The sequence below is a fragment of the Haliotis cracherodii genome, unplaced genomic scaffold (assembly GCF_022045235.1).
Source record: "Haliotis cracherodii isolate W230 unplaced genomic scaffold, xgHalCrac1.p SCAF_4, whole genome shotgun sequence".
Classification (NCBI taxonomy): Eukaryota; Metazoa; Mollusca; class Gastropoda; order Lepetellida; family Haliotidae; genus Haliotis; species Haliotis cracherodii.
In genome coordinates, this window is record NW_027266297.1 from 805,659 (window position 1) to 830,521 (window position 24,863).

Sequence of the window (24,863 nt, forward strand, 5' to 3'; positions counted from 1 at the left end):
TTGGGGAATATGCTTGTAACTCTCCATTCCTTAAAAGCAATGGGCCTCTGCTCCATTATTTTAAAGGAACTGAGAGTTACTCGGACATACCCTTCTACATAATGACAAGATAAAATTATGACAGAAATAGTCATTGACAATACTGCCCTCAGTGTGGTTGATCAGTCGTGTTTATACAAACGCTGACTTTCTAGAAATGCTGTTGCAGCTCGGCATTAGTGTCTGGCAGAAATAACTCAACCTTTCATCAGGCACAGCTGCTGCTTTCATCAGACACAGCTGAACCTTTCATCAGGCACAGCTGCTGCTTTCATCAGACACAGCTGAACCTTTCATCAGACACAGCTGAACCTTTCATCAGGCACAGCTGCTGCTTTCATCAGACACAGCTGAACCTTTCATCAGACACAGCTGCTGCTTTCATCAGACACAGCTGAACCTTTCATCAGGCACAGCTGCTGCTTTCATCAGACACAGCTGAACCTTTCATCAGACACAGCTGAACCTTTCATCAGGCACAGCTGCTGCTTTCATCAGACACAGCTGAACCTTTCATCAGACACAGCTGCTGCTTTCATCAGACACAGCTGAACCTTTCATCAGACACAGCTGCTGCTTTCGTCAGACACAGCTGCTGCTTTCATCAGACACAGCTGAACCTTTCATCAGACACAGCTGCTGCTTTCATCAGACACAGCTGAACCTTTCATCAGACATGGTTGCTGCTTTCATCAGACACAGCTGCTGCTTTCAATGCCAGTGTACCAGCTATTCATATACAAAACCAATTCAAGTCAAACAAAAGCAACAGCTTATTATGTAAAATTTAGCGTGGGATTTTTCATTTTTTTAATAAAACATTTGTGTTTATATAATTATTTATTTTGAAAAATATCATTGGGATATATATATTCCACAGTTTGAGCCAATCTGAAAGTTTGCCCATCAGAACATGGATGCAAGCTGAATAACAACAACCCATCAATGAAAATAAGTTGATTTATTAAAGTCTTATATTGTATTGAAAAGCATGCCTGGTGTTGTATGTTGCTGTAAGGAGCTCTCGGTAAGCACGAGAGAGCAAGCATTGTCAACAGAAACAGCCAGAGCTCTCAACATCACCAGTCATAGGACGGATGCACACATTGTATCACAGTCTACGCAATAACAGGTATATATAGCAGCATTGTGCACGTTTTATACACAACTAGTGTTGATAAATTAATACCCTTGACAGTGGACCAGATGTTTACTGGTATCAATTATACCAGTACGGTGAATTGTCCAGTAGAATAGTGACCACTTATTGTACATAAATTATGTAATGTGTCTGTTACAAATACCCACACAAGCTATGATCTCCAGTTACACATGTTGCCTACTGTAGAAACATGGGGTACGAGATGGGAGATTATATCAGCCAAAGTTGGACATACATCCAGGTTCAGTCCACAAAGGACAGCAAATGGTAACCATGGTACCTGTCGTTCAGCGTCGGAAACATGGCTTCCTCAGCTTGGACGGTCTGCATTTCTGCACTTTATTTCTGACATCGGTATTTCTAAAATGTCAAAGTAGAATAAGAATGGTGACTGCAATCTATTGTGCTTGGCCCAACTACAGAACCAATTCACACTTTGCTACAGTGATATGTAGTCAGTCACTGACTTTATTGAAGGTTTTACATGAAGACATAATTAACAGCACTTAAGTTATCCATTTATGAAAAATCAGTGGATAGTCAGATAAAAATATACACATTTAGCATTTACATGCATGTTTCAATTCTCTGTTTATTGAGCTTCCACATTCACCCCGGGGTGAACCAATTCCCCATCAGGTGATGTAGCTGGAGATCAATCTTTGTGAAGGTGAGTTGTACTCACTAACAACGCCAACAAGGTCAGCAAACAATCCTTATTTCAAAATTATCCCATTACTTTACACATGTTACAAACTTGTTAAAATACTTTGGATTTTAAAAAAAGAAGCCTCAAACATAACCCCCAATTTGGGACAATACAGTTATTTCTAAAGAATGCCTTCCAAGACGCTTCATCTAAAAGAATAAAATAATTCCAAAAAAATTAAAACTGTTCCACATATTTGTGTGTGTAAAGTAGTACAGGGTAGTATGTGGTTATTAATCATGTTCTTATTTCAATCAAAGACGTATATATACGTCCGTGTTTCAATATATTAAGAATTATATTGAGAAAATATGTGTGTAACTAAATACATGTCACTTCATTACACATTTTTAAGACCATTCTACATACGTGAAAGTGAACTTGCTAGCACAGCGATGAGAACGCTATTGTCCGGCGTCACAAGGTACACTGTATTGAGACGGGAGTTGAATGCCAAGGTAGACTGACCACTGGTCAGTGACATGAGCTAGCAGTGGAAACCATGTTGTACACGTGGGATTCTACACTCCCGAGCTTCAACTCCGAGAGAGTGGTGCAAGATGTCCGTCAAGTCGTACAACTATTGAGGTGCAGGTGACAAGATGGGTGCAGGTGACTAGACACTATACAGGTATCCAGGAACTAGACACTATACAGGTATCAAGGAACTAGACACTATACAGGTATCCAGGAACTAGACACTATACAGGTATCCAGGAACTAGTCACTACACAGGTATCCAGGAACTAGACACTATACAGGTATCCAGGAACTAGTCACTACACAGGTATCCAGGAACTAGACACTATACAGGTATCCAGGAACTAGACACTACACAGGTATCCAGGAACTAGACACTATACAGGTATCCAGGAACTAGACACTATACAGGTATCCAGGAACTAGACACTACACAGGTATCCAGGAACTAGACACTACACAGGTATCCAGGAACTAGACACTATACAGGTATCCAGGAACTAGACACTATACAGGTATCCAGGAACTAGACACTATACAGGTATCCAGGAACTAGACACTACACAGGTATCCAGGAACTAGACACTACACAGGTATCCAGGAACTAGACACTACACAGGTATCCAGGAACTAGACACTATACAGGTATCCAGGAACTAGACACTATACAGGTGTCCAGGAACTAGACACTATACAGGTATCCAGGAACTAGACACTATACAGGTATCCAGGAACTAGACACTATACAGGTGTCCAGGAACTAGACACTATACAGGTGTCCAGGAACTAGACACTATACAGGTATCCAGGAACTAGACACTACACAGGTATCCAGGAACTAGACACTATACAGGTATCCAGGAACTAGACACTACACAGGTATCCAGGAACTAGACACTATACAGGTATCCAGGAACTAGACACTATACAGGTATCCAGGATCAGTCAGTTTAATGTACAACGTACTCAAGTACAGCTAACTACTTCCGATATGAACAAGCTACAAGGACGATATATTTACAGAGCATACGCATACTAGGAAATATAGGACTTAGGAATACAGGAATTTCATGAAATGAACATTTTTATAGTTTTGACTGTAATGCTTTGTTTTGTACAAGGTAAGAATCCAGCACTATCAGAGCAGAAATATACAAGTTTATAGGCGGCCATTCGGTCAGAAAATACAAAGTTGAAAAAAAAGGACAAAAGTACACCATAAAGGTCAAATATTACGAATACAGAACTAAATGTTAATACTAAAGGTCAAAATACAAAACAAAGAGACGCCGGTTAAACAAATACAAAGTTGAAACAAAGGTCGAAAGTATTAATATTAATAGTCAAATGTTACAAAAAGACGTCATAAGAAAAGAAAGAACAATGTGTTCTAAAGAACGTCTGTGAGCTTGAAATGACGTTTACAATAAAGAACGTCAGTGAGCACGAAAGGATGTTGACAATAAAGAACGCCAGATGGCGCTGCAATTTGTAAAACATTTCGAGTTTAATCGGCTTATGATAACTGAATGCATGCCGAGGTGCACAATGTATTACGTTCTTTCTTTTCTTATGACGTCTTTTCGTAACATTTGACTATTAATATTGCATACTTTTGACCTTTATATCAACTTTGTATTTTTTTAACCGGCGTCTCTTTGTTCTGTATTTTGACCTTTATTAGTAACATTTAGTTCTTTATTCGTATTATTTGACCTTTATTGTGTACTTTTGTCCTTTTTTAACTTTGTATTTTTTAACCGAATGGCCGCCCATACAAGTTGGCTCCTCATATAGGACAATATACAAGTTGGCTTCTAGCATAAGACAATACATTATGGCTCCTTGTATAAGACAATACATTATATGGCTCCTTGTATAAGACAATACATTATATGGCTCCTTGTATAAGACAATACATTATATGGCTTCTTGTATAAGACAATATACAAAGTGGCTCCTTGTATAAGAAAATATACAAATATCAGTAACATTGTAGACATATCGTGGTTGTATATTATTGAACACAACACAAATCATTTCATGACCTACACATATTCTGCTCAAGATACACTGTGATTATTTCAAGTACACACATATAAACATGTATATATATCTATATATACACCAGACTGTAGGCATAATGTCATCCCAAGTGGCCGCCATGGCTTCCATCTGGTCAAGGCACAGCTTTGTTCTCCAACACTGGAAGTGTCAAGGGAGACAAAGAAAGTTTATCCTTATTGGTATCGGCATTGTCAGCAATACAGCGACCTACGTGCCAGACACAGCAGACACATGTCTAGTTGTTTCATTGTTATGGCGTCGAGTATGTTCACATGGCTGCAGGCCAAAGTAGTACCAGTTCATACAGTACACCATCAAAAGTACCAAGTATTGGGTTGTGTGTTGTGCTCAATTGATACCACAGGTTTAGAGGCCATAGCGATTATACACTAGGGGCCACAGCGATCATACACTAGGGGCCACAGTGATCAAACACTAGGGGCCACAGTGATCAAACACTAGGGGCCACAGCGATCGTACACTAGGGGCCACAGTGATAATACACTAGGGGCCACAGTGATTATACACTAGGGGCCACAGCTATCGTACACTAGGCACCACAGTGATCAAACACTAGGGGCCACAGCGATCGTACACTAGGGGCCATAACGATTATACACTAGGGGCCACAGTGATCATACACTAGGGGCCACAGTGATTATACAGTAGGGCCACAGCGATCGTACACTAGGGGCCACAGTGATGATACACTAGGGACCACAGTGATCATACACTAGGGGCCACAGTGATCAAACACTAGGGGCCACAGCGATCGTACACTAGGGGCCATAACGATTATACACTAGGGGCCACAGTGATGATACACTAGGGGCCACAGTGATTATACAGTAGGGCCACAGCGATCGTACACTAGGGGCCACAGTGATAATACACTAGGGGCCACAGTGATGATACACTAGGGGCCACAGCGATTGTACACTAGGGGCCATAGCGATTATACACTAGGGGCCACAGCGATCATAGACAAGGGGCCACAGCGATCGTACACTAGAGGCCACAGCAATTGTACACTAGGGACCACAGCAATCATACACTAGGGTCCACAGCAATCATACACTAGAGGCCACAGCAATTGTACACTAGAGGCCACAGCAATTTTACACTAGGGGCCACAGCGATCGTACGCTAGGGGCCACAGTGATCATACACTAGGGTCTAGGGGCCATAGCGATCATACACTAGGAGCCACAGTGATTATACACTAGGGGCCACAGTGATGATACACTAGGGGTCACAGTGATCATACACTAGGGGCCACAGCGATCATACACTAGGGGCCACAATGATTATACACTAGGGGCCACAGTGATCATACACTAGGGGTCACAGCGATCGTTCGCTAGGGGCCACAGCGATCGTACACTAGAGGCCACAGCGATCGTACCCTAAAGGCCACAGCAATCGTACGCTAGGGGCCATAACGATAATACGCTAGTTGCCACAGCAATCATACACTAGGGGCCACAGCGATCATACACAAGGGGCCACAGCGATACACGGTACATAGTTCAGCTATTTGTTGTGTCTGCAAGAATCTAATAAATAATCTAAATATAGGCTAAAAAGTCATAAGGCCGATATTTCCACAGTTTTTGATGTTTAAGATGATGTTTTCACTGATGTTAGACCATTTATATTCTTGTTTAAACCATGAGCCACCAGCCCATCATTTTGTAAAATGTAAGTAAAGAGCCCGACTTCTATTTCTGATTACTCATATGTTTGTTAATGTCAAGGTGTACTTCAGGAAATTGACCTCAACACAGACATCATTTTTATCTCAACCCAGAAAATCTGTAAAACAAAATTAGCCTGTCCTTACAATCACAGGATTCTACTTGGGAATGTGAGATTTGTCACACGTTTGTGTCATCACTAGAAGTAGTTGTAGTCCCGTAGTGACAAGCAGTATGGTGGCAGCCGGCCTCCAGGGACCCATTCCACAAAGTGATCTTAGCACTAAGACCATCGTCACTCCCATACTTTTTCACAGCCTTACAATGATCACAGCACTAAGATCGCTCGGTGGACCAGTGCCTATGTGCCACACGTTGCCACCATCTACACTGCAACATCTGGACTGCTACAACTACGCTGCTACATCCTCGTTGCTACATCCGGGCTGCAGACATGGTGTTCCCAGCTGGTGTGTCACGAGCCCATCCCCTCGGCCCTGTTGTAGAGCTTGGAGTAGCGCTGACTGAAGGTGTGGGGGTTCCAGGTGGCCGGCGGCTTCATGTCTCGACTGGCCAGGAATCTGTGTGAGTGAGGCAGTTGCACTTGAAGTCAGTTTGATCAGTACAGGGTCACATGTAACAAAGCAGTCATAAAGTTACGACTGTTGGAAAATCGTCTTGGCGCTACGAAGGTTTTAAGTCTATGTTAAAGTATGGGAGTTACGATCAGGTTAGCGCTACGATTGTTGTAAGTCTATGTTAAAGTATGGGAGTTACGATCAGGTTAGCGCTACGAAGGTTTTAAGTCTATGTTAAAGTATGGGACTTACGATCAGGTTAGAGCTACGATTGTTGTAAGTCTAAGTTAAAGTATGGGAGTTACAATCAGGTTAGCGCTACGATTGTTGTAAGTCTAAGTTAAAGTATGGGAGTTACGATCAGGTTAGCGCTACGATTGTTGTAAGTCTAAGTTAAAGTATGGGAGTTACGATCAGGTTAGAGCTACGATTGTTGTAAGTCTAAGTTAAAGTATGGGAGTTACGATCAGGTTAGCGCTACGATTGTTGTAAGTCTAAGTTAAAGTATGGGAGTTACGATCAGGTTAGCGCTACGAAGGTTTTAAGTTTAAGTTAAAGTATGGGAGTTACGATCAGGTTAGCGCTACGATTGTTGTAAGTCTAAGTTAAAGTATGGGAGTTACGATCAGGTTAGAGCTACGATTGTTGTAAGTCTAAGTTAAAGTATGGGAGTTACGATCAGGTTAGCGCTACGATTGTTGTAAGTCTATGTTAAAGTAGCTGAGCTACAATCAGGTTAGAGCTCATTTGTTGTAAGTCTAAGTTAAAGTATGGGAGTTACAATCAGGTTAGCGCTACGATTGTTGTAAGTTTAAGTTAAAGTATGGGAGTTACGATTAGGTTAGAGCTACGATTGTTGTAAGTCTAAGTTAAAGTATGGGAGTTACGATCAGGTTAGAGCTACGATTGTTGTAAGTCTAAGTTAAAGTATGGGAGTTACGATCAGGTTAGCGCTACGATTGTTGTAAGTCTAAGTTAAAGTATGGGAGTTACAATCAGGTTAGCGCTACGATTGTTGTAAGTTTAAGTTAAAGTATGGGACTTACGATCAGGTTAGCGCTACGATTGTTGTAAGTTTAAGTTAACGTATGGGACTTACAATCAGGTTAGCGCTACGATTGTTGTAAGTCTAAGTTAAAGTATGGGAGTTACGATCAGGTTAGAGCTACGATTGTTGTAAGTCTAAGTTAAAGTATGGGAGTTACGATCAGGTTAGCGCTACGATTGTTGTAAGTCTATGTTAAAGTATGGGAGTTACGATCAGGTTAGCGCTACGATTGTTGTAAGTTTAAGTTAAAGTATGGGAGTTACGATCAGGTTAGCGCTACGAAGGTTTTAAGTCTATGTTAAAGTATGGGACTTACAATCAGGCTGGAGGTCAATTGTTGTTAGTTTAAGTTAAAGTATGGGAGTTACGATCAGGTTAGAGCTACGATTGTTGTAAGTCTAAGTTAAAGTATGGGAGTTACGATCAGGTTAGAGCTACGATTGTTGTAAGTCTATGTTAAAGTATGGGAGTTACGATCAGGTTAGCGCTACGATTGTTGTAAGTTTAAGTTAAAGTATGGGAGTTACGATCAGGTTAGCGCTACGAAGGTTTTAAGTCTATGTTAAAGTATGGGACTTACAATCAGGCTGGAGGTCAATTGTTGTTAGTTTAAGTTAAAGTATGGGAGTTACGATCAGGTTAGAGCTACGATTGTTGTAAGTCTAAGTTAAAGTATGGGAGTTACGATCAGGTTAGAGCTACGATTGTTGTAAGTCTATGTTAAAGTAGCTGAGCTACAATCAGGTTAGAGCTCATTTGTTGTTAGTCTAAGTTAAAGTATGGGAGTTAAGATCGTGTAAGAGCTACGACTGTTGTAAGTCTATAGTAAAGTATGTGAGTTACGATTGTCTTTGCGCTACCACTGTTGTAGGTCTATAAATCTCCCCTGCAACAACACCCACACCCTCACCACACACACCCCACCTCCTCAACACCCATCCACACACCCTTACCACACACACCCCACCTCCTCAACATACACATCCCACCTCTTCAACACCAACACACCCACCCCCTCACCACACACACACCCCACCCCCCTCACCACACACACCCCACCTCCTCAACACCCACCCACACACCCTTACCACACACACCCCACCTCCTCAACATACACACCCCACCTCAACACCCCCTCAACATCCGCACCCCACCCCCTCAACACACACACCACACCCCCTCAACACACCCCCCCCCCACCTCCTCAACTTACCCCCCACCCCCTCAACACACCCCCCCCCCCCCCCCCCACACACACACACAATCACAAACACACACACACACAATCACACAATCACAATCGCAATCACAAACACAATCACAATCACACACACAATCACACACACAATCACACACGCAATCACCCTCACCCATTGCTTGTTGGTGGTGGTGCTGTGGGAGGCTCCTCGCTCTCACTAGAGGGCGCTGTCTGTGACGTTGATTTTGCCTCGGCAGCGAACTGGTACACGATTAAGAGACAGTCTCGACACAGCTGTACGATTCGCCGGCAGCAGTTCATCTCCGCATCACTGATGTTCTCCGAACTCTTGTTGAATATCGTCTCCCACGAGTTGCTGTCAAAGTATCCAAACAGCTAGTTGATCACAAACAGCGGCCAGTGGGAACACACATTTCTACTGATAGATACCCGGTAGATCATGCTTGGACTTTTTCTTTCAATGAATGAACAGTACCTTTTTTAAATTGACCAATCACCGGATTTTCCGACAGGCAGAACAATCATTTAAACTTATAAGCAGCCATTGTGGCCTAGTTTAGTCCAAGAAAGATAACTCTGCATTACAATCTGGATATTTACTAAATAAATACAAACACATTGATCTTTCACAAGCCAAAAACAAAAATTATCTTAAAAAACATTGTTCACACATCATATTCTTAACTGTGAAGAACGTACCCCGTTGCGGAGAAGCAGTTCCACAGCCCCTGGCCGTGACTCCACAACAGACGGTTAAACACCCGGCTGAAGATCCGATACAGGCGCAAGTTGTCCACATCCGAACATCTCCAGATCCTTTGTAATACAGCCTTGACATTGGACCTCACAATGTCAGTCACCTTGAAAAGACATTCTTCAAATTACAAAAACTTCAAGCATACTTACAACCAGTCCTCCTAAACGTGTTTCCCCCACATTTGTTATTGTTAGATCCAGTGAAATGTGTTTAAGTGATTATATCAGGTATATCATGTAGTAGCTGGATCACGAGGGGTTCAGGGAGTTTAACGTGTCCTACAAGCCGGAGGCGGGTGGCACACAACGCGGAACTCATAAAACTCAACGCTGAACACATAAAACCCAAAGCTGAACACATAAAACCCAATGCGGAACACATAAAACCCAACGTGGAACACATAAAACCCAACGTGGAACACATAAAACCCAACGTGGAACACATAAAACCCTATGTACCCCTTGTGATCCTGCTACAATGAATGTTTCTTACTGACATGTTTTATTAAGACATTGTAAAAGAATTAAAACAAATTCTAAATTGATAGAAAACACCTGTTCCATAGAGCTGAGGTTAACTTGTGCTATATCATGTGACTTTCATTGACTCGGCAAAAGCATGTGACTTTTTACTTGGAAACAGAGTTTAAGGGATTCATTCCTTTCAGAAATCCACATGCAGCCTGACTTGCTTGTGGTGGTGTATAAGGGATTCATTCTCCTGCTGAGAAATTTATTTCCCTCCAAGATGGGATCCATAGTATTTTGTCAAGGTCATGTGGACATATCAGATCTCATCATTCGGACATGGAGGTATGATAACATAGTGTGTCAACTTAATGTCAGTGATGGACATTTACAACTCTGGTCAACCCACAAGTATTGGTGCAGACGAACCGAGGACCATAATCAGGGCAATTTTGGGATTTGAACTCCATGAAGTCCTTCGCCTTGACGCGCCACCTCCATTTACCTATTCTGCATCATGGAATTATAATATAAACATCTGACTGAACCACGTTGCTTCATCAGTTTCTCATGTTTACTGTCTGCCAACATGCATCCTCACCTTCCTCCTCTTGATGGAGTCCAGTTTGACCAGCCAGTAGGATGCTATCCGCGGCTTGTGGAACTTCCAGTTCTCATTCAGCTGCAACAAACGACAAGTGCACATACTTCAACTTTAGGCTTCAAAAAATAAAAGAATTGGTTCTCAGGCAATGACTTTTGAAAATATAGTGCGGGCGGGTAGTGTTTTTTTTTTGCTTGTTCAAACTAATACGTAACCAAATAAACAGTTGTGTACCATCAACCTGGGAAAGGGCCTCCCTACATAAACAAGCATACAAACTCCTATTGCCGCCATGACCATAACACAAGACTAGCAGTAAAGCAGTGTGCATGTAAAGGGAAGTAACTGCATGCTATATTGGATCGCATTGTTATTACTATTTTTTAAAAAGAATTTGAAAATGAAATAAAAACAAAACGTGTGGCAGACTTAATGATGATGCAGAACCAAGACTATTATTTTTTTATCCTTACATTCCTACATCTGACATTATCACATAATCATGGCCAGTTTCAGGAAGCAATGATAACTCTACCACTGTCATATATCTAAATGTTTGATCACTGTAACTGTTTACAAGAGAAACACCAAATGCCTCTAACTATTCCAGGGTTGGAGGAGGCCATGGATGGCCCAGTCATCTAAGGTGCTGCGATTCGCTGTGCAGAGTTGCGTCCCTTGGGCACGCCAGAAACCTATGATTGTGGGTTTGAATCCTGGCTCATCCCGATCATATTTCTAGGTTGTCAGCACCATACCCGTGCTCGTGGGTTTCACCGAAGTGGTGAACGTCTGAGACCTGCAGCACTTGGGTCTTTCCTCCCACATTAAGCTGACACGCCGTGATATGACTGGAATACTGTGAAAAGCGGCGTTAAACCCAACTCCAGGGCTGTGAGGCATATTTCTGATGTACCCTGCTGTGATATTGCTAACAGCGGCATAACCTATCCTTACTCACTCTAATTAGCACACCACATTCCCTTAGTAAAGGGCGACTATGCTTGTCGTAAGACGCGACTAACCGGATCGGGTGGTCAGGCTCGCTGACTTGGTTGATACATGTCATTGATCCAAATTGCGTTGATCGATGCTCATGATCAATCACTGGATTGTCTGGTCCAGACTTGATTATTTACAGACCACCGTCATATAGCTGGAATATTGCTGAGTGCGGCATAAAACAACAAACAAACCAATCATATCATTGCTTCTAGTAATCACCTTGCACCAACAGCAGTTACTTCCCCTACATTAAATTCCAAGGTGCCATCACTCTTATCCCAATGATCTTTTGCCACGCTTGTCATCAATAACATTTACTGCTATCTTATCCCGCTGAATCTTACATCAGTTATCTCCCTTATCACTTAAAGACAACAAGCTCCTTCCAAGCTAGTGATACCTTTGTTACAGTGTTGGTAACGTCGCTGCCACCAGTGTAGGCACTGCCACTACAAGAATCTTGAAATTTATACTTTTGTTTCTGTCTTTGGCAATGCCATAATGGTGAATTTTGAAAAGGTTTACAACTGACCATATTTCCCACATGAATTTACCTTTTTGATTGTTTGATCAGATTGGTTCAAGATTTCAGACAAATGCAAAATCACCCAAATCCCCCCTTACAGTTGAAATGAAATAGAAATTCAAATTGACAAACAAAGAAAGTAATTTAGCTGGGGTAAGAGTATTCAGCGTCAAGGCAGTCATCACTTGTTTATAAACATAACAATCCGTTGCGGAGCCAAGCATGGTTGTGGTCACCTATCACAGTGACAGGTGGCAGCAATAGTACTGAGATCTCTGCAAATGGGCTATCACTGTGAGGAGCTTGTTGACGACATTCTCGGTGAGTCTCCCCTACCTTGTCTAGAAGTGTGTCAGCTTCAAGGTCTGTCTTGCCGGGGAACTTGATCCGCATCTCATTGAGAGATGACAGCGTCTTCTTCGTCAGCTCCTCCTCCCGCTCCTTCACCATCGATGACAGGAAGTTATCATCCTGCAGACACAATCAAACAGTCGCACGTACTTGAGCCAGTGGTCTAAAATCTCAATCTTGTGCCACCCACATCCCTGCCACACATTCCGTCAGCATAAAGTCACATTCTCCCACTACTACATCCCTGCCACACATTCCGTCAGCATAAAGTCACATTCTCCCACTACTACATCCCTGCCACACATTCCGTCAGCATAAAGTCACATTCTCCCCACTATTACATCCCTGCCACACATTCCGTCAGCATAAAGTCACATTCTCCCCACTATTACATCCCTGCCACACATTCCGTCAGCATAAAGTCACATTCTCCCCACTATTACATCCCTGCCACACATTCCGTCAGCATAAAGTCACATTCTCCCACTACTACATCCCTGCCACACATTCCGTCAGCATAAAGTCACATTCTCCCACTACTACATCAACATCCCTTCCACACATTCCGTCAGCATAAAGTCACATTCTCCTAATTCTACTTCAACATCCCTTCCACACATTCCGTCAGCATAAAGTCATATTCTCCCCACTACTACATCAACATCCATTCCACACAAGTACAGGTGCCCAGGTGTGTGCTGCCTGGTCATATTCTCCCCACTACTACATCAACATCCATTCCACACAAGTACAGGTGCCCAGGTGTGTGCTGCCTGGTCATATTCTCCCCACTACTACATCAACATCCATTCCACACAAGTACAGGTGCCGACGTGTGTGCTGCCTGGTCATATTCTCCCCACTACTACATCAACATCCATTCCACACAAGTACAGGTGCCCAGGTGTGTGCTGCCTGGTCATATTCTCCCCACTACTACATCAACATCCATTCCACACAAGTACAGGTGCCGACGTGTGTGCTGCCTGGTCATATTCTCCCCACTACTACATCAACATCCCTTCCACACAAGTACGGGTGCCGACGTGTGTGCTGCCTGGTCATATTCTCCCCACTACTACATCAACATCCATTCCACACAAGTACAGGTGCCCAGGTGTGTGCTGCCTGGTCATATTCTCCCCACTACTACATCAACATCCATTCCAAACAAGTACAGGTGCCGACGTGTGTGCTGCCTGGTCATATTCTCCCCACTACTACATCAACATCCCTTCCACACAAGTACAGGTGCCGACGTGTGTGCTGCCTGGTCATATTCTCCCCACTACTACATCAACATCCCTTCCACACAAGTACAGGTGCCCAGGTGTGTGCTGCCTGGTCATATTCTCCCCACTACTACATCAACATCCCCTCCACACAAGTACAGGTGCCGAGGTGTGTGCTGCCTGGTCATATCAGGAACCGGGATTAGCCCACACTAAGTTATCCAAACTTACAACTGACGCTAGGACCAGGCTACTGAGATGTCCAAACTTACAACTGACGCTAGGACCAGGCCACTGACTTATCCAAACTTACAACTGACGCTAGGACTAGGCTACTGAGATATCCAAACTTACAACTGACGCTAGGACTAGGCTACTGAGATATCCAAACTTACAACTGACGCTAGGACTAGGCTACTGAGTTATTCAAACTTACAACTGACGCTAGGATTAGGCTACTGAGTTATCCAAACTTACAACTGACGCTAGGACTAGGCTACTGAGTTATCCAAACTTACAACTGACGCTAGGACTAGGCTACTGAGTTATCCAAACTTACAACTGACGCTAGGACTAGGCTACTGAGTTATCCAAACTTACAACTGACGCTAGGACTAGGCTACTGAGATATCCAAACTTACAACTGACGCTAGGACTAGGCTACTGAGTTATCCAAACTTACAACTGACGCTAGGACTAGGCTACTGAGTTATTCAAACTTACAACTTACGCTAGGACTAGGCTACTGAGATATCCAAACTTACAACTGACGCTAGGACTAGGCTACTGAGTTATCCAAACTTACAACTGACGCTAAGACTAGGCTACTGAGTTATCCAAACTTACAACTGACGCTAAGACCAGGCTACTGAGTTATCCAAACTTACAACTGACGCTAGGACTAGGCTACTGAGTTATCCAAACTTACAACTGACGCTAGGACTAGGCTACTGAGTTATCCAAACTTACAACTGACGCTAGGACTAGGCTACTGAGTTATCCAAACTTACAACTGACGCTAGGACTAGGCTACTGAGTTATCCAAACTTACAACTGACGCTAGGACTAGGCTACTGAGTTATCCAAACTTACAACTGACGCTAGGACTAGGCTACTGAGTTATCCAAACTTACAACTGACGCTAGGACTAGGCTACTGAGTTATCCAAACTTACAAAACGAGTCAAATAATGATAAAAATCTTATGCACAGGCATCTCAATCTCAATCAAGTTTCTAGCGACCATTTCCCTCACAAAAGGCTTGAAAAAAGCAAAATATTTTCTTTCACCAGGAGTTTCATACACTGTGAAAGCAAGCCCGTTCTTACAATGCCATTCCTCTGCATGATGGTGAGTTTGTTGGAGGTGGCCGCCCGGGACAACGACTTGGAGCGCTGCTGGGCCCCGGGGAGTGACGTGTTGCTGGAGGGACGCTGGGTCATGCGTAGAACCCCCGACGTCGGCCGCGAACTGCGGTTGCTGTGGACGCTGTCTGGTCGGGAAGAAGGTCGTGGTGGTGTGTGTGCTGAGCGGCGCCGGGGAACTGTAGAACTAGGGGGAGAGGCACTGTCACTCAACTCGTCTTCATCATCGTCGTCTAGCTCGTCACGTGGTGCTGGAATACTCTCTGGCATACTCTGAAGAGGCTGAAGGCAGAGAGGTCCAGGTTGTATGGACACATAAAGAATGAGTGGGTGCTGTTCTAAACCTCAGTCAGCAATCACGGCTGCCATTACATGATTGAATCTTAGCCAGGAAAACCAGTGACAACAGCTTAACAGTGAAACAGTCACATCACAAACTGTATCCAAGGATCCTCACTAGTCGGTTTCTACGACTGAAAAATACTGCGTGGAACAACATTTCAGTTAAATGACAGAATATTGGCCTAAAAAACCCAAAGACTGCATCTGTAGACGCCGACCACTCTGAGATATAACCAAGAGTATTTCTTCAACTGCTTCTGGCGACCACCATTCGTTGTGTATGGTAAACAACTACATTGGAACTATGGAACTAAATCTCCTACAGTTTGGACTGAACTCCTGACCTTAGGTCCTCTAGGTCGCGATGACCCGGGGTTGGTGAAGACACGCCCCTCCTTCTCATCAGCCTCACACTCAGCCAGCATGTCCATGATCTCCTCCTCCTGAAACAGTGACAAGTCAGACATACAGTGACAAGTCAGACATACAGTGACAAGTCAGACATACAGTCATACAGGTCAGTCATAGAGTCACAAGTCAGTCACACAGTCACAGGTCAGTCACACAGTCACAGGTCAGTCACACAGTCACAAATCAGTCACAGGTCAGTCACACAGTCACAGTCACAGGTCAATCACACAGTCATACAGTCACAGGTCAGTCACACAGTCACAGGTCAGTTACACAGTCACAGGTCAGTCACACAGTCACAAGTCAGTCACAGGTCAGTCACACAGTCAAACAGTCACAGGCCAGTCACACAGTCAAACAGTCATAGAGTCCCAGGTCAGTCACACAGTCACAAGTCAAGTCATAGAGTCACAGGTCAGTCACACAGTCAAAGGTCAGTCATACAATCACACAGTCCCAGGTCAGTCATACAGTCACAGGTCAGTCACAAGTCAAGTCATACAGTCACAGGTCAGTCACACAGTCACATGTCAGTCAATCAGTCACAGGTCAGTCACAAGTCACAAGTCAGTCATACAGTCACAGAGTCACAGGTCAGTCATACAGTCATACTTTCACAGGTCAGTCACAGTCACAGGTCCTGAACCTGTTGTTGTATGTGGTCTGGATCTCTGTACCCTGAACCTGTTGTTGTACGTGGTCTGGATCTGCTTACCCTGAACCTGTTGTTGTACGTGGTCTGGATCTGCTTAACCTGAACCTGTTGTTGTACGTGGTCTGGATCTCCTTACCCTGAACCTGTTGTTGTACGTGGTCTGGATCTGCTTACCCTGAACCTGTTGTTGTACGTGGTCTGGATCTGCTTAACCTGAACCTGTTGTTGTACGTGGTCTGGATCTCCTTACCCTGAACCTGTTGTTGTACGTGGTCTGGATCTGCTTACCCTGAACCTGTTGTTGTACGTGGTCTGGATCTGCTTAACCTGAACCTGTTGTTGTACGTGGTCTGGATCTCCTTACCCTGAGCCTGTTGTTGTACGTGGTCTGGATCTCCTTACCCTGAGTCTGTTGTTGTACGTGGTCTGGATCTCCTTCTGCATGGAGCTGCCCCGGCCGGCGAGGAACACAGTGAAGCAGGAAGACAGCAGGCTGCAGTACTTCTCCTGCCGGGCCCGGTCGTCTGACGGGAAGATGCGGCGGAACCTGCCACAGTTGCGGTTCTCATACTCCTCCCGCGTCGCCGCCCTCCTGATGCGAGACAGCAGCTCCCTCTGATGAAACAATCATGGACGAGATAACTGCACATGTATGTAGAATGAGAGATAACTGCAGGTGTATGTAGAATGGGAGATAACTGCAGGTGTATGTAGAATGGGAGATAACTGCAGGTGTATGTAGAATGGGAGATAACTGCAGATGTATGTAGAATGGGAGATAACTGCAGATGTATGTAGAATGGGAGATAATCGCAGATGTGTGTAGAATGGGAGAAAATGGAGTGAGACATGTTTAGAGTGAAACGTGTTGCTTGAGATGTTTGGAGAGAGACGTGTGTTGAGTGAGACGTGTGTGGAGTGAGACATGCGGAGTGAGACGTGTGTTGAGTGAGACGTGGAGTGAGATGTGTGTAGAGTGAGACATGTGGAGTGAGATGTGTGTAGAGTGAGATGTGTGTAGAGTGAGATGTGTGTAGAGTGAGACATGTGGAGTGAGATGTGTGTAGAGTGAGATGTGTGTAGAGTGAGATGTGTGTAGAGTGAGATGTGTGTTGAGTGAGACATGTGGAGTGAGATGTGTGTAGAGTGAGATGTGTGTAGAGTGAGACATGTGGAGTGAGATGTGTGTAGAGTGAGATGTGTGTAGAGTGAGACATGTGGAGTGAGACGTGTGTGGAGTGAGAGATGTTGTGGAGTGAGATGTGTGTGGAGTGAGACGTGTGTGGAGTGAGACGTGTGTGGAGCGAGATGTGTGTGGAGTGAGACATGTTGTGGAGTGAGACATGCGGAGTGAGACGTGTGGAATGCGACATGATAAACAACATACAAGTTCCTCTTTCCTCCGTTCAATGGTCTGACGTTTCTTCTCCAGGTCTGTGACATCGACTTCCACCTTCTTCGTTGACCGGAACAACCTCTTCCTGGCCTCTGCCTTCTGGGCAGCAATGTTCCGCCGCTTGTCACTCGACCTGCACAGCAATAGATGACAATAACCTTCAGGCTCAGACTTCCAGACATCCCAGGTATCACAGCCCCATTCCAATACGACATATATTCTGGATCCATTACTTGATGCAATGTCAAGGCACTCAGCCATCGGCGACCTGAGAGGTCAGCCAGTTTGTTGACTTGACAAATTAGCTCCTCTAAGATTAGCACAAGTAAGGAGGGAAAGAGATAACAAAGAGATGTTGTGTTTATATCCATGTCATAACTTTTAAAGAATAAAAGCATTGAATCAAAATCATGTCTCCTACTGAATAAGCCGTTAACAAGAAATACAGTCAGGCCTAAATAAATATATACTTTCTCTTCGGACATATTTCAGAAATAGTCAAATTCAACCTCAAATCCTGTGACAGGTCCTACTCATTTTGCAGGTGTAACAGCAGACTCTGTTTTAGTTTTAAAATGTTGCTTTGTTTGATTGTTGTTTGACGTCACACTTGGCAATATTCCAGCTATATAGCTGCAGCCTGAAAATGTTCAAGTTTTGACCTGACAATCCAGTGATTGATATTGTGAGCAATGATCCACGTCATCAGGGTATCGATCCAATTGGTCACCTGTTACGACCAGCAAAGGTCGCCGTACTTACTTGATATTGAGCAGTCTGAGTGTGTCTTCAACAAGACCAGATTTGATGTCGTAGTCAATTTTCTCATCTGTACCAAAACTTGGGGATCGATTAATCTGAAAACAACAAGAAAAGATATGTTGCAGATTTCTCACAAACAGATGTAAACATCACAATATTCTCCTCGTCAACAACAAGGCCTCACCTCCAACAACCAAGGTCTCAGCTTTCTGTCAATCATGACGTCAAATCCAAGGATCTCGAAGCACACACTGTCACTCCCTGTCGCGGCCCCGGGACGACACATGCGGTATGAGTGCAGCACATGAGGCTGGGCCACTAACATCGTCTTGACAATCATGTCGGAGATGTTGCGCCACAACAATGCAACATCAATGTCATTGCGTCGGAGGAAGTCGTTGAAGTAGCGTATAGAGCGTTTACTCCCAGTGTCCACGGACGCACTTTTGTCGTAGAACTGGTTGTGTTTGTTGACGGAGTAGTTGGTGAGATGCATGTAGAGGTGGTTCTGTGGAGCAAGGAGGACATAACAGCATCACTGACCAGACAACGTCTCTTTCTTCAACTATTTGCTATACAATCAATGATATGCCAAAACCATAGTGTGAATGGTGCGAATTGGTTTTAAAAACTGTTCTTTGTTAAGCAAACTCTTAAACATATTGTTGTTGCACAGAAAGATAAAATAAATTGGAAGAAAATGTTTTATTTTGTTTTATAACCCTTCTTCCTGAACAACACTCAACAACACTCATTCTTTCCACAACTGGAAAAACAGGAGCATATATAATTATTTTTCAGATTTGCAGGTAGTTGTAAATATTTGATGCTTGTCATTGATGAGCAATGATCATGTTCGAAGGTCTCCTCACAATGTTACTCTCATGTGGGGGAAGGTACATAGTATTATCTACTCACAATGTTACTCTCGTGTGGGGGAAGGTACATAGTAATGTCTACTCACAATGTTACTCTCGTGTGGGGGAAGGTACATAGTATTGTCTGCTCACAATGTTACTCTCATGTGGGGGAAGGTACATAGTATTATCTAATCACAATGTTTCACTCATGTGGGGGAAGGTACATAGTATTGTCTACACACAATGTTACTCTCATGTGGGGAAAGGTACATAGTATTGTCTACTCACAATGTTACTCTCATGTGGGGAAAGGTACATAGTATTGTCTACTCACAATGTTACTCTCGTGTGGGGGAAGGTACATAGTATTATCTACTCACAATGTTACTCTCATGTGGGGGAAGGTACATAGTATTGTCTGCTCACAATGTTACTCTCGTGTGGGGGAAGGTACATAGTATTGTCTACTCACAATGTTACTCTCATGTGAGGAAAGGTACATAGTATTATCTACTCACAATGTTACTCTCATGTGGGGGAAGGTACATAGTATTGTCTGCTCACAATGTTACTCTCGTGTGGGGGAAGGTACATAGTATTGTCTACTCACAATGTTACTCTCGTGTGGGGAAAGGTACATAGTATTGTCTACTCACAATGTTACTCTCATGTGGGGGAAGGTACATAGTATTGTCTACTCACAATGTTACTTTCGTGTGGGGGAAGGTACATAGTATTATCTACTCACAATGTTACTCTTGTGTGGGGAAAGGTACACAGTATTGTCTACTCACAATGTTACTCTTGTGTGGGGGAAGGTACACAGTATTGTCTACTCACAATGTTACTCTCGTGTGGGGGAAGGTACATAGTATTGTCTACTCACAATGTTACTCTTGTGTGGGGGAAGGTACATAGTATTGTCTACTCACAATGTTACTCTCGTGTGGGGAAAGGTACATAGTATTGTCTACTCACAATGTTACTCTCATGTGGGGGAAGGTACATAGTATTGTCTACTCACAATGTTACTCTCATGTGGGGGAAGGTATATAGTATTGTCTACTCACAATGTTACTCTCGTGTGGGGAAAGGTACATAGTATTGTCTACTCACAATGTTACTCTCGTGTGGGGAAAGGTACATAGTATTGTCTACTCACAATGTTACTCTCATGTGGGGGAAGGTACATAGTATTGTCTACTCACAATGTTACTTTTGTGTGGGGGAAGGTACATAGTATTATCTACGCACAATGTTATTCTCATGTGGGGGAAGGTACATAGTATTGTCTACTCACAATGTTACTCTCGTGTGGGGGAAGGTACATAGTATTGTCTACTCACAATGTTACTCTTGTGTGGGGGAAGGTACATAGTATTGTCTACTCACAATGTTACTCTCGTGTGGGGAAAGGTACATAGTATTGTCTACTCACAATGTTACTCTCATGTGGGGGAAGGTACATAGTATTGTCTACTCACAATGTTACTCTCATGTGGGGGAAGGTACATAGTATTGTCTACTCACAATGTTACTCTCGTGTGGGGAAAGGTACATAGTATTGTCTACTCACAATGTTACTCTCGTGTGGGGAAAGGTACATAGTATTGTCTACTCAAAATGTTACTCTCATGTGGGGGAAGGTACATAGTATTGTCTACTCACAATGTTACTTTTGTGTGGGGGAAGGTACATAGTATTATCTACTCACAATGTTACTCTTGTGTGGGGGAAGGTACATAGTATTGTCTACTCACAATGTTACTCTTGTGTGGGGGAAGGTACATAGTATTGTCTACACACAATGTTACTCTCGTGTGGGGGAAGGTACACAGTATTGTCTACTCACAATGTTACTCTCATGTGGGGGAAGGTACATAGTATTGTCTACTCACAATGTTACTCTTGTATGGGGGAAGGTACATAGTATTATCTACTCACAATGTTACTCTTGTGTGGGGAAAGGTACACAGTATTGTCTACTCACAATGTTACTCTCGTGTGGGGGAAGGTACATAGTATTGTCTGCTCACAATGTTACTCTCATGTGGGGGAAGGTACATAGTATTATCTACTCACAATGTTACTCTTGTGTGGGGGAAGGTACACAGTATTGTCTACTCACAATGTTACTCTTGTGTGGGGAAAGGTACACAGTATTGTCTACTCACAATGTTACTCTCGTGTGGGGGAAGGTACATAGTATTATCTACTCACAATGTTACTCTTGTGTGGGGAAAGGTACAGAGTATTGTCTACTCACAATGTTACTCTCGTGTGGGGGAAGGTACATAGTATTGTCTACTCACAATGTTACTGTCGTGTGGGGGAAGGTACTTCTCAGTGCCAAGTCGGACAAGTCCATCATTGAAGAGAAAGATGCGGAGCGGGTCACATGACGTGACGAGGACGTAGACGCGCAGGTCGAACTTGTAGCCATCAAGGAGTAGGGGCTTGTCAATATACTCCTGGACGATGAAGTGCTCAGTCGGGGGAATCTTCTCCGCATTTCTGTATAGACATATGCTGAAGGGCAAATAATGAGAGTTGAAATAAGTAAGAGAAACCTCTTTTAATGCTGCAGTCAGCAATATTCCAGCTATACTATAACCAATTCTTCATATTATTCTTGTCAGTCTGTCATGGCATGCCACATTTACTTTAGTAATATGAAAGAATCAGTTGTTCCTTTACTTCTTTGGAGTGGTATATTTCCTGGGAGTCGGTAAATCATCAGGTCTGGGCTAGACACGAATGCACAAGTACGGGTTCACTACGGGGTCCTATGACACGCAGCCACAGAGCTTGATCGGCCAATCAAAATATCACCTGGGGCACACTGCATGCCATTAATCGCTTTGAGTACGCAAATTAATAGCTCATCCCAGGGTCTGGTACCATTCCAAGCGACTGAAAGTTTGCGCCCTTTGGTAAGGCCATTCGCTGTACATCACATGCAAACCACTGGCACTTAGCACCCCTGGTATCTTCAGACAAGCAGGAGGACCCTACTCTTGCCGGAAACCATCCATCATATGGAACAGGAATTTACCCTCTCAAGATTTCTACAAAATGGTGTTCAATTGTAGTGAGTGAGTGAGTTTGGTTTACACCGCTTTTAAAAGTATTCCAGCTATAACGCGGCGTGTCAGCTTAATGTGGGAGGAAAGCCCGAAGTGATGCAGGTCTCAGACGTTTTACCACTTTGGTGAAACCCATGAGCACGGGTATGGTGCCAACTAACCTAGAAACATAATCGGGGAGAACCAGGATTCGAACTCATGGGACACAACTCTGCACAACAAATCGCGGCGCCTTCAAAGGGGTCATACATGCCCCTGTGTTCAATTGTATTCCTCTATGGTGTTTCAGAAGAAACGCCTCCCAACATAATCTGAATAGCCTTTAAACCATTCTTCCATTCATCCCTCCATCCATTCATTTATGTTTTCATTCTTCTTGTGTCTTACCCATGCCCCCCATTCATCATGTGTCTAACCCATGCCCCCCATTCATCATGTGTCTTACCCATGGCCCCCATTCATCATGTGTCTTACCCGTGCCCCCATTCATCATGTGTCTTACCCATGCCCCCCATTCATCATGTGTCTTACCCATGGCCCCCATTCATCATGTGTCTTACCCGTGCCCCCATTCAACATGTGTCTTACCCGTGCCCCCCATTCATCATGTGTCTTACCCGTGCCCCCATTCAACATGTGTCTTACCCGTGCCCCCATTCTTCATGTGTCTTACCCGTGCCCCCCATTCATCATGTGTCTTGCCCGTGCCCCCATTCAACATGTGTCTTATACCCATGCCCCCCATTCAACATGTGTCTTACCCGTGCCCCTATTCATCATGTGTCTTGCCCGTGCCCCCCATTCATCATGTGTCTTACCCGTGCCCCCATTCAACATGTGTCTTACCCGTGCCCCCATTCTTCATGTGTCTTACCCGTGCCCCCCATTCATCATGTGTCTTGCCCGTGCCCCCATTCAACATGTGTCTTATACCCGTGCCCCCCATTCAACATGTGTCTTACCCGTGCCCCCATTCAACATGTGTCTTGCCCGTGCCCCCCATTCATCATGTGTCTTACCTGTGCACCCAATTCATCATGTGTCTTACCCATGGCCCCCATTCATCATGTGTCTTACCCATGCCCCCCATTCATCATGTGTCTTACCCATGGCCCCCATTCATCATGTGTCTTACCCGTGCCCCCATTCAACATGTGTCTTACCCGTGCCCCCATTCATCATGTGTCTTACCCGTGCCCCCATTCAACATGTGTCTTACCCGTGCCCCCCATTCAACATGTGTCTTACCCGTGCCCCCATTCATCATGTGTCTTACCCGTGCCCCCCATTCATCATGTGTCTTACCCATGGCCCCCATTCAACATGTGTCTTACCCGTGCCCCCCATTCAACATGTGTCTTACCCATGCCCCCATTCAACATGTGTCTTACCCGTGCCCCCCATTCATCATGTGTCTTACCCGTGCCCCCATTCAACATGTGTCTTACCCGTGCCCCCATTCTTCATGTGTCTTACCCGTGCCCCCCATTCATCATGTGTCTTGCCCGTGCCCCCATTCAACATGTGTCTTATACCCGTGCCCCCCATTCAACATGTGTCTTACCCGTGTCCCCATTCAACATGTGTCTTACCCGTGCCCCCCATTCATCATGTGTCTTACCTGTGCCCCCCATTCAACATGTGTCTAACCCGTGCCCCCATTCAACATGTGTCTTACCTGTGCCCCCATTCAACATGTGTCTTACCCATGCCCCCCATTCATCATGTGTCTTACCCGTGCCCCCCATTCATCATGTGTCTTACCCATGCCCCCATTCAACATGTGTCTTACCCGTGCCCCCATTCATCATGTGTCTTACCCGTGCCTCCATTCATCATGTTTCTTACCCGTGCCCCCCATTCATCATGTGTCTTACCCGTGCCGCCATTCATCATGTGTCTTAACCATGCCCCCCATTCAACATGTGTCTTACCCGTGCCTCCATTCATCATGTGTCTTACCCGTGCCGCCATTCATCATGTGTCTTACCCGTGCCGCCATTCATCATGTGTCTTAACCATGCCCCCCATTCAACATGTGTCTTA

General features: G+C 44.2%; 1 protein-coding gene across 2 annotated transcripts in view; it reads right to left on the reverse strand.

Moving 5' to 3' along the window:
* Positions 1-5,225: 5,225 nt before the first annotated feature.
* The window catches only part of LOC139478652 (tubulin polyglutamylase TTLL7-like), a 28,342-nt gene continuing 8,704 nt past the window's right edge, over positions 5,226-24,863 (reverse strand). The window contains exons 7-18 of one of the 2 annotated variants that reach the window (XM_071261214.1): positions 22,044-22,260; positions 19,056-19,379; positions 18,872-18,966; positions 18,101-18,242; positions 17,116-17,328; positions 15,992-16,090; positions 15,270-15,587; positions 12,695-12,829; positions 10,825-10,905; positions 9,699-9,859; positions 9,151-9,354; positions 5,226-6,735 (exon numbers count right to left, since the gene is read on the reverse strand). In XM_071261214.1, coding sequence (XP_071117315.1) covers positions 6,630-6,735; positions 9,151-9,354; positions 9,699-9,859; positions 10,825-10,905; positions 12,695-12,829; positions 15,270-15,587; positions 15,992-16,090; positions 17,116-17,328; positions 18,101-18,242; positions 18,872-18,966; positions 19,056-19,379; positions 22,044-22,260 — 2,095 coding nt within the window. In that variant the 3' untranslated portion in view covers positions 5,226-6,629. The remainder of the gene's footprint in view (positions 6,736-9,150; positions 9,355-9,698; positions 9,860-10,824; positions 10,906-12,694; positions 12,830-15,269; positions 15,588-15,991; positions 16,091-17,115; positions 17,329-18,100; positions 18,243-18,871; positions 18,967-19,055; positions 19,380-22,043; positions 22,261-24,863) is intronic. The other variant, XM_071261215.1, reaches the window with a different exon arrangement.